This window comes from Diceros bicornis, chromosome 8 (assembly GCF_020826845.1).
Source record: "Diceros bicornis minor isolate mBicDic1 chromosome 8, mDicBic1.mat.cur, whole genome shotgun sequence".
Taxonomy (NCBI): domain Eukaryota; kingdom Metazoa; phylum Chordata; class Mammalia; order Perissodactyla; family Rhinocerotidae; genus Diceros; species Diceros bicornis.
In genome coordinates this window covers 66,037,000-66,051,478 of record NC_080747.1, presented here as the reverse complement: position 1 = coordinate 66,051,478, position 14,479 = coordinate 66,037,000, and the positions used below count along the sequence as shown (strand labels likewise).

Below are 14,479 nucleotides of genomic sequence, written 5' to 3'. Positions count from 1 at the left end.
TATGCTGTCACTTTTTAGGGCCACTGACTGTGACTCAGTATTCCTTATATTCTGTATATTTCCATGACTTGACATTAAATAGTCCCAGGAGTTCTTTCAGAATTTTATGTGCAAAAATAAATCCATGGCACTTAGACAGCTATAATGGAAGAAACATGCATATATTTATAAACATCTAATACCTATAAAGTGCACAGAACATTCCTAGTCAAAATGATGACACTGACAAGTGAAAAGGATGCCATACTTCTCTCCTTTTCTTGAACTTACAAATCAAATAGTTGGTCCACATCCAGTATCATATCTATATCTATAGATATCTACACACATAAAAGTTGAGTACAAATTACCCAGCTCCCAACTCAAAAGCCCATCAAGCCGAAAGGTTTTCACTGATGTCTTCTAGCAAGGACCCTGTAAACCTCGGAGGGGCTGTTATGTCCGAAGGTCTCTGGATGCCTTCTGTGTGGATAGTGGACTTCTTTGGAATGGTAGAAATGGGCTACCAAAGTTTTCCCTGTCCCATCACTAAGGGAAGATAAAAGAACTTTGTGTGATGCCATTTTTGATGAAGTTGCTTAGAGCAGTCTCAATATGCTTGCCGCTCTGGGTTACCTTAAATGAATCTCAGAGCACTGGGTACCGTATGGATGTAATTTTTTTCAGTGTCTTTAGTTTATAACTAGTAGAGGGAAGAAACTAATATCAGTAAAGGTCTCTAAAGAAATGCTTTACCTGATGCTTAACCCATTGGTAGTCATTAGGTAATTAAATTTACCATCATTAGATCATATGCCATAATTCATTGTATTTAAGTTATCGATTGTAAGATGCACCATTTTACTATATATCCCTGAGAAAGAAAGACAATGCTGTTAGTGACACTATGACTCATTATCAATTCTAAGACATACTCTGATTGCAGAGATTTTAATGGAAAATGTACGCCTTAGATCCTATGAAATGAAAATATTTTAGTATTATTTAATTCATTGGTTGATATGGCACTAAAAACACTTTCTTTGAGTTTTATTCTTGACTAGTTTATTATATATTAATTACTTGAATGTTTTTCGAATAAATTTCTTTAACCAGTTAATTTCAGTTTTACCTGCTTATTAAGTAGCAATTCTTGTTTGAGCCGAGGAGAGCTATTCTGTTTTGGCTGACACAAGCACAGAATGAGATTCCATACACAGTTGAAGTCACTGCTTCCTCTGTGTTCCCAGTGCAGTTTTCTTCTCCTCTGAATTCCTTGTGTACATAACCTTTATTGGGACGCTTTTCAAATCCTTTTTTTGGAAAGGAGTGGAGTATAAATTATGATCTTAAAAAAAGCATAGACTTTGGAAGATTTAAGTGATGTTGTTTCATACAAAGTAGCAGATTCCCTAATAAAAATGGATGTTTCATTTCTAACTGTAGAAAACTGACTTTCCTGTTTTTGTCTGCAGTGAAGATGTCAGATCAGCTAACATTATTGCTGAAGAAAATGATGTCGCATGCCTGGTTATAGATCGAGAGTGAGTATACTGATGTCGGAGAAGGCAGGATGCTGCCACCTTTGAAGACTTGGCCTTCTGTTACTGCAGGGGCCCATCTGTCTTCTCATTCATCACTACTTGGAAATGCGGGCCAATCCTCAGCTGCGAGTACATTCTATTAAAATTCATGGGAAGGAACTGGGCCTTCTGATCTGAATCTGTCTGTGGCAGTGGCAGATGCTGGCAGGCTAAATATTTTGTGCACAAAGTTTGCACATACATATCAGCAATAGACTGATTTAAATTCTGCATCTTTCAGAGAAAAAAGCTTATTAGTACTCTTAGGGATTTTTTCCCACTCAATATAGTGAGGAATTTCATGATTTATTTCTAAAATGCTGTAAGCAGTCAAAAAAATTTGTGTACAAAACCTATCTCTTTCAGACAAAATATGAAGTACTCATTGGCTAGATATATTTCCAGAGAAGTTTTAATTTAACATTTGTAGTAATTTGCAGGTGACGTGTGTCAGTATTAATCTCTAAATGTCTTAGGTTATTTTTCAGAATAAGTCTCATTTCGTGTCCTTAACTCACTTCAAATCATATTTGAATCTGGCCCCTTGGATCTCTCATTATTCAGTTGAATATTTATTCATTATCTAGATATAATAAAGGAAATTCAAATATACCAAAGCTACGCCACTGTCTAAGAAAAATCATAGTGTAGTCAAAGAAATAGAGCATACTCATGAAATATTAACAAAAAATAGTAAAATGATAAGAGGTATCACAAGGGAGTATGTCATTGATTGCTAATTGATTACAACATTTAGTAAACATAGAACCGTAGAGATTTAGAGCTGGAAAGAACTTTAGAACATATTAAAAATCTCTTTATTATGGAAAATTTCAAATGTGTTCAAAAATAGACAGGATGGTATTATGAACCCCTTAATGCATGTTCAATAGTTATCAATTAATGCCTTATCTATACCATTTCACCACCCCCTCCCGGCCTTCTCCGCACTATTTTCAAGCAACTTCCAAATGTAAAATTATTTCATCTATAAATTTTAGTAGCATCTCTGAAAGCTAAGTATGGTTTATAATGCATGACCACAGTAGGCATTAACGTGCCTAAAAAGTTAACAATAATTCTTTTTTTATTATTTTTTTATTGAGATATAATTGACACACACATTACATTACATTGCAGGGGTACAACATAATAATTTGATATTTGTATATATTGTGAAATGATCACCACAATAAATCTAGTTAACGTCCATCACCACACATAGAACAGTAATTCGTTTTTTTTTAAGAAGCCAGATTTTATTTGTATGTAAAAATCAACGCTTAAGAGACTTAAAATCAAAGTTGCAAAGGCCCAAGGACATCAGGGTTTAGTATCCAGTTACAGCCAGGTGCTGGTTCTCGGTCTCAGTCACTGAGGGCTCTGTACTGCCTTGGGTACTTCTGTCCCTCCTTCCTGTTCCAGTCTTCGCCTTGTGGTTCTCCATGAGTTCTGGTTCACTACACTCAGGGTTAGCACTCCAGTTAGGGCAATAACAAAAATGCCTGTGGTGACCATCGTTATTCCACCAGAAAAAGCCATGTGGTCGGAGGAGTTGCGATGACAACTATTTCCAGGGTGACAGTCAGTAACCCCGTGCTGGTAATGATCATGTATTCAGAGCAAGACACGCATCGGGGGTCTTCCTGCCTTCTTCTTAGTAGCCTGGTCCTCTGATTATAAGCTTGCACCAGCTGCAACGTCATGACTTTTTTGCTGGTCCAACAGGCAGCTTTTTAGTGGAAAAAAAAAAAACAGCACAGAAATAATTACTCCCAAACAGCCAGGTACTCTTCAAGATGCTATGTCCTTACATAAAAAGAGAGAACAGTAATTCTTAATATCACGTTGAGTTAATCTCTCCTTTATAGATATGAAAAGTAAGTAGCAGATCAGTTAAAGAATTGCCCCGATAGTGCCACCTGTGCTGGAGCAGGGCTACAGCCCCAGTCTTCCCATTCCTTTCGGCAGTCTTTCCACTGTGCCATTTGGCTCCCATAGCATGTGTTCAGAAAGGGAAGCAATCACAATTGCAAGATTTTATTTTATTTTTTAAGTGTGGATATGAGGCTTAAAAATTAATAGTTTTCTAGGCAAAGAGGAAATGTGGAAGTCACTCCAGGTGAAGTAAAACTTAAAAACAAAGATATAGGGCTATAAAGTGCACAGTATGTTCAGATACAGGTAATCTTTGGATGCCAGCTCTTAAATGGAAAAAAGTACTCATGCAATATTGTCCTCATAATGCATTGTTTCATATGAGTTTCTTAAAAATATATGCATGCACTGAATAGCATTAGCTGTGTGGTTAGACCTTATAAATTACCCCAAAATGCTAGGACTAAAAATACGATAGAAAGGAAGAACTCCTTTCCTATTTCTTCTTGTAATCACATAACCAAATATTTATACAACATCTCATGTATTCATAATCCATGAAAAAGATGCAGTGATTTTATAGAGTTTATCAATTATTTGGAAGTTTATAATTTTAAAATGTTTAGTTTACATGTGTGTAGTTGGAATTCTATAATATACAAAGTATTGTGTTAGGCACAATGAGACAAAAAGTTACATGAATTTATTTTATGGATGAGAGGAGCTGAATATCAGGTATGACAAGGCTGACCTACATCCTGGGTTAACTCAGTTCTGGCTATCCCAACGTATTTGTTATTGGTACCCCCTTTCACTCTGAAAAGTATTCAGTTTGAATGAAAAATTAGATGCTCATCATCACTATGACTTATAGATTAGATTAAGATCCCGTGATATTTCTCCCATAGCACCCCATCTATCCTTATCATGTCATTGTTCACACCTTGTTTAATTGCTGTATGTAATATCTGTCTTTCCACTCTTCTGTAAGCTTCCCGAGTACAGAAACGTTTACTTGCTCACTGCCGTTGCGGTGCCGGCATCTGACGTAGTCCTTGGCATACAGGAAGTGCTCCAGGTGTCGACTGAGTAAAGGGCACCATCCTTGCAATGAAATATTGTGACTGAAAGCCTATGGCTCTTTATTTCTTCTTTCCTAATTCATCATTTAAAAAAATACATAGAATGAATACATTTAAAGAAGGAGAGTTGAAGCTATATTTCCTATTTTTAAAATATGATAAAATGTGTGAAATAATTGTGGAAAATGCCAATAGCTTTGAATAAGTGGGAAGTGTGATTTGGGATCTCTCTCTCATTGTTTGGTTGTTGGCACAAATCTCAAAGGAGTTGATTAGTTACCTCTCAGGCTGTAACATCAGAATGAAAACAGTCTGTGTGAATGTTATCGTTAGAACGTAGCTGTTTAAACTTGACTTTAACTTTGTGGGGAATTTCTAGGGACCTGTGAGGCCAGTGTCACCTACATTTAAAAAATAAAATTTGTTTACAACAATACTTCAATTAGTTTAATACCAGGCAAAATAATGGTGACATATAGAATAAATAAAAACAAGGTAAAGAAGTATTTCCTTTTTACTTGAAAATGTCAACTGTTGGAAATTTGAAATTCTATGGCAATACTACTTTGTTTCTCACTACTCTACAGTCAACAAAGGACAGTCCAAGGAGAAGGGTGGAAAAGAGTAGAGAGTATACCTGGAGGGGAAAATGGAAAACACCCAGGACAGTATATAAGATATGCTTAGTAATGTAAATATAGACTGGTGGGCAATTAAATGTGGGTAAAGGTCTTCAGGGCTTGGCAGGCAGTAAGTGGCAACAGTACACTAAGGATGTGGCTCTGGTTTATTAGTTTTAGGTGTTTTGAGGTAAATTTTCATTCCTTTCATTTTCCTATGTCCAGATGCTTAAAATTTACTGGATGATTAAAGCATGGTTCTAGAAGGATACTATTTTGTAGTAGGGAAGAGAACTACCCTAAAAATCACAGATCAAGGTAGTTTGTCGACTGTGGGGATGGGGAAACATTAGAAGGATAATCAAGAAAATATATTCTACTAGTGAGGAAGATTATTTTTTCTTGTGAGCAGTGCTGCGTGTAAGAAGTCCCAGAGACGATGGACTGGGGACGGGGAGTTCAGATGGGGCCCACAACAGACCCGTGAGCCGTGAAGGGTGAGGGAGGTCACGGGAAGATGTTGGCTGAGCCTCAGACAGAGAACTCCTAGGTTAATGTAAAAAATTTGGGTTTAATTATGAAGGAATGTGAAATGAGGAATATTATCTAGGGACAAAGAAGAGAAAAATTTTATGCTCAATTTTTGAAATAAAGAGCTTAATTTGATTAAGCAAAGTTAGAGAAATCTGTAACCCATGTAACCTGGTGATTCAGTAAACAGATTATGTGGACTATTTCCTTTCCACTGTCTTCTTAAAAAGAACAATTGTTGGTAAACGTGAACTGCAAGGCAGGAAACTACAGAAATTTTTCTCTTCTCACTGATAGCCTCTTTGCTTTTATAAACGCAGGGATCAATTATATATAACTTCTAATAACTATTCTATATATTATGGCAACTTTAATGTGACAAATTATTGAGAAACAATTTTCAAAGCTGTGAATAACCATATAAATAGTCTTTTATGAGCTTAAGAAGAATGTCAAGTTGCAATGGTAGCTGTCAGCCCAGAGCTTTTTATTTTATTTTATTTTACTCATTTAGAACGTTCAACCAAACAGTCGGGACTTTTGAAGAACTCCAAAAATACCTTGAAGGGTATGTGGCAAACCTGAACCGTGATGATGAAAAAAGACATGCGAAGTAAGTGGAGGAATATTTTCCTAAGCGAAATATGATGAAGAAGGGGACAAAGGGGTGTGACTTGCTACACAGTAATATTTAGTGTCACATCACTAGAAAATTTGGGGTGGGAGGTTCTTTTAAATTGTTCTTTTACAAAAAGGATACCACTTACCGCTAGCATGGATGTTATTTTAGTCTATAAGTAGTCAGCTCCTTATTTTGGCTGATGAGCGGTAATGTTAGGGAGAAATTTCCTGATGGGGGGCCTCGGGAAAGGAATTCTTTACATTGTCTGGTGACTTAGCTCAAAAGGACATTACTTCAAAAATGAAGCTGCTCTTGCCCTTGGAAATCAAACAGGAATGCCAAGGCACTAGAGTAGCCCGTTCATTCTGATTCCAGGTAAAGAGCTAGGGGTAGAGTCAGAATGATTTCAAAATATAAGGGAGCTATTGCCCAGGGCTATGTGAACGTGTGTGTGTGTGTGTGTGTGTGTGTGTGTATGTGTGTGTGTGTAGGAAGGAGTTGAGTAGGGCTCTAAACGTAGTAATGCTAATGGCAAAGTTTTTGTTTAATAGAAAAATCTACTTTTTAAAATTAAAATTATTTGAAAATCCTTTACTAAAACATTATGTAGAATGAATACTTAATCATATATTCACCAGATAATACTGTTGAAGCCAAAGAGTCAGAAGTTTCAGAAAGCTGACATTTGAGTTAAATTAGATCATTCAATCAGGACTTCATATTTTTTTTTTTTTTGCAAGGAATATATTTGCAGTTTTTATGCCAAAGGCCTTTTGTAGTCAGAACAATTTATAAATATATAATCCAGAGCAGCAAACCTTAATTAAAAGAGAAAAATGAGCATTTCCAAATAACAATACTTAGACAGAAAGTAAGAAATATATTTGTCCTGTTTCACAAAGCAGTCATTCTGGTTCAGCCATGGAAAGCTTCAAGATCTGACAAAAATAGCAGAACACGGCAGAGATTCTCAGTGTGGCATTCTCTTGTATGTGCAGCAAAGGAAATGACTCTCTGGTTTTATTTCCTCCACTGACTTGTTTTTTAACAGCTTTATTGAGATATATTTTACATACCACACAATTCACCCGTTTTTACCTCTCCTTGATTCAATTTGACATTTGTCTTTTTCTTACTGTGTGAGTGTGTCATTTTTTTGTTTGTATATTCTCTTGTTTTTCTCTCTGGGTGTAACTGAATCTGATCCTATAAAAGTTGAGATAGCTTTTGGCGCAATTATGAGTGGTAATTACTGGCAGAAATAAGACTGTTGTAAGAGTGGAATTTATGTGTTGTGTGGCCCCTGCTTGACTAAGGAGTGTGTGTAAAGTTTCACTTCTCTTATACAGGAGATCCATGTCTAACTGGAAGCTGTCCAAAGCAGTCTCTCTGGAGATGATTCAACTGAAGGAGAAGGTGGCCAGATTTTCCTCGTCATCCCCATTCCAGAACCTTGAGATTATTGCAACACTGGGCGTTGGTGGGTTCGGAAGAGTTGAGCTTGTAAGGGGTTTACGTTTCAAGCATCTGAGAGAAGCCTTTTGAGTTTTTTTTGTTTTATATTCCAGTGTATCTTGGAGGAATATGTGAATTGTTGTTGCTATCTTAAATGTTGGTTTGAACTGAAATTGAGAAAGTACACTTTTCACTCTGTATATTGTATAGTAGCAGGTCTGTGCTAGTAAATAACTTGTAATAATATAGCTGCTATTTCAAGCTTCTTACATCATATCCTTTGGTGAATTTTTTCTTGATGGTAATTATTGGAGAATGTACCAAGTAAGCATTCCCAAAGGCTGTACAACATAAAAAAAAGTATTTCCTAACAGCAAAATGTGTGTATACATACACTCATGACACTAACTCTATACTAAAGAAAGAAGAATGTGTGCAGTGGAAGTGTCATAGAAACAAAATCTTTAATATTATAATTCCATTTCTTAAACAGCTCCACTGGCATGTCTGTATTTGGCTTTCATTATCCTATTTTTGGGTTGTTCAAAATTTTCTATCAGAAAAAAAGAAAAGAAGATGAATGCAAGGGACGTTTGAAGAGCGGCCTTCTGTAGTGTTGATCGGGACGGGTGGGAACTTATGGCCTAATTTCGACTGCATCTTCCATATCACCACCTCTCTGAGCTTTATAATCAGCTCCGAAGGAGTAGCAGAGTGGTACTCTCAGATCAAGTTCTCTGAAGAAACTGTAGAATGGAGATTTGTGACCTTACTGGGTACAGATGGCTCTGAATCCTTGGCAATTACCAAGCCCTTCTTTGCCCAGCAGATTTTTAATGATTCACTGTACATTAGGCTCCGGGAACTATGCTGACACCTCCGTCTGCTGGATGGCCCTGGGCACGAGCAGATCTGAATTGCTTCCAGGAAACTCTGGATAGTACACTTTACACTCAGTCAATACTTATCTCTGATGGGTGAGGGGAGAGGAAACGATTTCTCAATAGGCCAAAGAGTATGTGTAATGTTTCTTCTGCCATATGGAGAGATAAGGGCAATGTCCATCTGCAGTGGTATTTTTCACCAAAGATCTTGGCAAAAAAATTGAATTAACAATGCTGAGTTCTGTTTTTTATATAGTTAGATAATAATAATTGAAACAATAATTCCACCATTGATTTAAAAGTCGTAGGCGGCACTAATGGCAAATGTGAGCAAAATATGGGGTGCAACCATTTTGGCACAATTTCATTGCTTGTCAAATATTGTCCATTTGTGGAGTTTTAAGCCTATCTAAATAAATACCTACTAAAATTTTTTATTTCTTTTTTTTTTTTTTGTGAGGAAGATCAGCCCTGAGCTAACATCCGTGCTAATCCTCCTCATTTTACTGAGGAAGACGGCCTCTGAGCTAACATCTGTTGCCAATCCTCCTCCTTTTTTTCCTTCCCCTCCAAAGCCCCAGTAGATAGTTGTACGTGATAGTTGCACATCCTTCTAGGTGCTGTATGTGGGATGCGGCCTCAGCATGGCCAGAGAAGTGGTGCGTTGGTGCGCGCCCAGGATCCGAACCCGGGCCGCCAGCAGCGGAGTGCGCGCACCTAACCGCTAAGCCACCGGGCCGGCCCTTTCATTTCCTTTTAAGGGAAAATTTTAGTTGTCCATCTAGAGCAGTGGTTTACCAATAGAACTTTCTGCGCTGATGGAAATGTTTCTATATCTCCGCTGTCCAATAGGGTAGCCACTAGCTAGATGTTGCTGGTGAGCTTTTGCAATGTGGCTAGTGCAACTGAGGAACTGAATTTTTAATTGTAATTAATTTAAAATTAACCTCATGTGACTAGTGGCTATCATATTGGATAGTGCAGATATGGATCTTGATTTGATGTTTTGTTTTGAAAATCAAAGAAGTGAATATAAAGAAAAAATAATTTTTGGCAATTCTGGTCAAAGTTTTTAATGTCACACACTCAAAACTGAATAGATTTCTAAACATTAAATCTTCTATCTAGAGTTTTTTTTCTTGTTTCAATACCAACATTTTAGAACCGTGTTGCAGATATGTGCGCTCTTTTAGAAATTACAATGAAAGGGGAGTGTGTATAACTGAAAAGAACCCAGTTCCCAGAGGGATAAGTGGTTAAAAGCTTACTTACTATTTAAATGTGAAAGAATTTTAACTCTCATTAGTTAACATATTTTGTGTAGATCTTGTAAATCTTTCCTAGTAAGTTAATTTTGAAGGATCTTTCTCTTTTTACATAGGTTAAGGTAAAAAATGAGAATGTTGCTTTTGCTATGAAGTGTATAAAGAAGAGGCACATAGTTGACACTAAGCAGCAGGAGCATGTCTACTCAGAAAAGAGGATTTTGGAAGAGCTGTGTTCTCCCTTCATTGTGAAGTAAGTGTGCATTTGGTGCCCAGAATTTAGGGTTTGAGGCTCTCTTGAGTATTTCCTTACAAGAGGACAGAAGAAGAAGAGGAGGCCCCACTCTGAATTCTCCATCCTAGTCACAGCAACAATACATAAAATGTTAGAAATTTGAGATCTGGAGTCCAGAGTCCAGATTTTTTTATTCTTGAGTAAATCTCAAGAAGGCGTGTATGTGTGTGTGTGTGTGTGTGTGTGTGTGTGTGTGAGAGAGAGAGAGAGACAGAGAGAGACAGAGAGGGAGAGAGAGAGAGAATATAAAATTATTGTGGAATAATTTGAACTGATTGTTTAATCCAGACCTAATGCAGAATTTGCGAAGCAAGAATTCATTTGAAACCCCTCAAGGAGTGTGCTGCTGTTGAATTTCTGCAAGAAGTGGCATTTGGGTGCATGTAGGCTGCCAAGGAGCAACAGACCGTGGTCCTAGCAGTGCCTAGATGCCCAAAGATCCACCTCCTACTAGTTACTGTTCTTTCTGTAGCTATCACCAGAGTTTGAAAGAGAAATATGTTATTCTATGCCGTGGCTCTCTTTACTTGTGATTTCATGGTTAGTGGTGTCGCCCAGTTGAAATATCTATTTTCATATATGTCTTAATGCCCCAGAGCATAGTTTTAGTGATTTCTGGATTATGTAAAGTGCTCCTATAATGAGTAGAATTTATACTTTTTGATCAAATGCCTTGAGAGACTCTTCCTGCCTATCCATATTCCCAGACCCATTTTTTTCCAAGATTAAAAAAGAAGTCTGAACCCAGGCAATGCTGGCAGTAGTGTCATCCAATTATCTTTGTATTAACTATGTTCTCAGAATGCCTCCCCCTTTTTTTTTAAATCAATAATTCATTAACAAACTATCATGAACAGCTGCAGGGCATAGATTAGGTTTTATTCATTTTCTCATTTCCAGCTCTTTGCAAAGTGCCTGGCATATAGTAGGACAATAATAATATTAAGAATAAATATTAATGACAACATTTGTTGAGAAATTAACATTGCCAGGCACTCTTCTAACAAAATATATATATCTCACATATGTAATATATTTGTTTATTTAAAAATATTTTATATTTATATTTATTTTATATATATTGTATATATAGATATATAAAATATATTAATATATAAATAATATATATCAATCATATATACTCAATATATAATCAAATGAATATGTATATTCGTTTGATCTTCACAAGAGAGCAGTGAGGTAGATGTTATTATCCTCATTGAACAAGAACAAATAAGAAAACTGAGGTTGCATAGCTAGTAAACGGCTGATCAGCAGTTCAGGCGTAGGCAGCTTGGTTCCAGAGCCCACACTGAACCACTTTACTAGATTACTTCTGCTGTCTGTACATGATATGGCTGCTCTACTGTCAACTGTAGCCTGGGCATGGTGCTAGGGAGAAAAGGGGGTATCTTGATTAAGACCCAGAAACTACTTTCACTCAGTGTTGAAACATGGTACCCTGCCCGGGTCCCACATCAGGACTGAGGCTGTCATTCCCCCAGCTTCTGGGAGTGTTGCCAACTGAGGACTCTAATTCAGTCCCGGTCTGCCTATTACTCTAAGGTGAAGAGATCCACCTTGCCCAGGATCATACTCTCTCTCCAGGTACATCCTGCATTCAATGATGGCAGAGCTCCTTGAAGCTGAGGCTTTTGTTGAAACTAGATCATAGCCCAGTTCTCCCTTTGCCCAGGTCTGCTTCTCTCCTCCCCCGTGAGTGTGGTTCCCAAGTGCCCTCTTCACTAAACTTACTGCTTACAAATCTCTGTCTCAGAGTCTGTTTCCTAAGACCAATGAGAGGATGTAAAGCATGAATAACTGTTATACAAGGCAGATCTTAAAAGAGATATATGCAGAGGTCTCTGGGTGTTTGGAGGAAGGAGAGGCCATATTTGGTAGGTGGGGTAATGAGCTGCTATTAGGAAAGTGGCCCCTGAGTTTGGCCTTGAGGAGTAGATAACACTTCTACAGTGAAACTGAGATTAAGAAGGTCAGCCTGTGGGTAGAGGGAGCGCAGTCCAAGTAAAGGGGCCAACATGAGCAAAAGCGAGGCAGGAGGAAAGATCAGAGTATTCAGTGAGAAACCCAGTGTAGCTGGAGGATGTTTGGAAAGAGATGAGGACCATTGTTCAAAACGTTATTGATGATGCTCTTAAGCAACTTTAAAGAGGTTTTAAAACTAGATTTCTAATAATAACCATGTTTTTATTTGTCTTCACAGGTTATATCGTACTTTCAAGGATAATAAATACGTATACATGCTTCTGGAGGCCTGCTTAGGTGGGGAGCTATGGAGTATATTAAGGGACAGGTAATGAAAATGAATTATAAACAATAACTTTTGTCTACTCACATCTGGTCTAAAGGATGCTATATTCATGATCATTTAAAGAGATAAAAAGAAAGTCATTAAGAAATGATCTAAGAAAATATTAGCACCTGATAAAATAAAGTAATAATAGTGATATTTTCTTAACTAACATCATAATCACGTAATAGGCACCCTGTAAGGCAGTCATTGCCATTCCCGTATTAGGGATTAAAGAATCCCCGGCCTGGAGAGAGTGTGAACTATCCATGATCGCATGGTTAGTATGAGACAGAGTGGGTATAAACCCAGATGATAGTGATTCTAAATCTCTAGAAGGGAGATGAAGAAAGATGTGGGGAGTGGTGAAGCCCTCACTGAGAAGCAGAGTAAGATGTCTGCAAAGATTCAGTTTTACAAAAGGGGTGATTTCCACACAATCAAAACCAGATTTTTGCTGAGCACCACCTAGTATAAGGCTCCATAGTGGACAGTGTGGGGGTTTTCTAGACAATGTAAGCTTTTCTAACCAAGAGAGTAAACAGTATAAACTTTTCCTCCAGTGAGTTTAGATTTTATTTGGGGAGATAATGTAATATGCAATTTTGAAACATTTCATTATTTAATGTGAAAACTAAATATGACAAAGAAGTTAGAAATTTGTAATTAAGTGCCAGATGAATGTTGTAGATAGTCAGCTCAGAGGAGAGGAAAGATAGAAAAACATGATTTTAGAAGAAGGACTTGAATGAAACTCTAAAGATGACCAAAATTTGTAAAGGTAGAGAGGAAGGAAAACTGATATAAGATACGGCAGAAAAGCTGGAATAGGATTAAGTCTCTTGGTGGATGATTAACAGCAGAATTTGAGTAGAAGACAGGGCCAACAGAAGAGGAGATGGGAAGGTGAGTTTGCACTCGGTTGTGGAGGATAATGACAGGCCAAACATTTAGACGGTATTACATAGGCCAGTGGTTCTCAACCCTGCCTTCACGTTACAATCACATGGGTAGCTTTTACAAACTACAAGTAACTCTAATGCCAGAGGTTATGATTTGGTTCATGTGTGATGGGGTCCAGTAAATGATTTTATTTATTTTTTTTGAGGAAGATTGGCCCTAAGTTAACATCCGTTGCCAATCTTCCTCTTTTTGCTGAGGAAGATTAGCCCTGAGCTAACATCTGTGCCCATCTTCCTCTATTTTGTACATGGGATGCCGCCACAGCATGGCTTAATGAGTGGTGCGTAGGTCCACGCCTGGGATCTGAACCAGCGAACCCCTGGCCGCCAAAGCGGAGCACGTGAACTTAACCGCTATGCCACCGGGCAAGCCCTCCAGTAAATGATTTTTTAACTGCCTCTCAGGCAATTCTAATGTGCATTCATGGTCGAGAATCACAGACCTAGGTAATAAGAGACCTTTGAGCATCTGACTAGAGATGACTGTTGTGTTAGGAACATATTGTTAGATGGATCTGAATGGGGAAAACCTGGAAAAGTGAGGAGACTTGTGTGATACCTGCAAAAGCATTTGCATCTTCCATCTTTGCTTCAACAGGCAAATCAATTTAGAAAATCCAAATCTATTTAGAAATGGGAATTCCTACCACCTGTTAGACACTGTGCCTGATCCTCAAAACAACCTTGTTAAGGAAGTAGTAAACCCGTTTTACAGATAGGGATCTGAGGCTTAGAACAGCTAAACAACTTGCCCAAGGACACAGTGAGTGGAATATGCAGGAGTCAAGCCAGTTTCTCTTACTCCAGAGCCACATCCTTCTATTATACCGTGCAGCAAATCACCACCACATTTTAATAATTCAGTATGTAAACCTGCTCACAGTGCTGACCCAGGGCGACTCTAATATCATCAAGGTGCACCAAACAGGAAAGAGTTATGACCCCGTTTCTACATGGGTTATTGTTACATGCTATACAAACAGAAATGAAAATGATCCCTTGAGTCATTGTT

General features: G+C 37.7%; 1 protein-coding gene across 2 annotated transcripts in view; it reads left to right on the top strand.

The window, feature by feature from the left end:
• PRKG2 (protein kinase cGMP-dependent 2) overlaps positions 1 to 14,479 on the top strand; it is a 103,001-nt gene that overhangs the window by 49,534 nt on the left and 38,988 nt on the right. The window contains exons 9-13 of one of the 2 annotated variants that reach the window (XM_058547354.1): positions 1,455 to 1,523; positions 6,188 to 6,286; positions 7,645 to 7,711; positions 10,016 to 10,152; positions 12,419 to 12,508. In XM_058547354.1, coding sequence (XP_058403337.1) covers positions 1,455 to 1,523; positions 6,188 to 6,286; positions 7,645 to 7,711; positions 10,016 to 10,152; positions 12,419 to 12,508 — 462 coding nt within the window. Of the gene's footprint in view, positions 1 to 1,454; positions 1,524 to 6,187; positions 6,287 to 7,644; positions 7,799 to 10,015; positions 10,153 to 12,418; positions 12,509 to 14,479 lie in introns of both variants that reach the window. The other variant, XM_058547352.1, reaches the window with a different exon arrangement.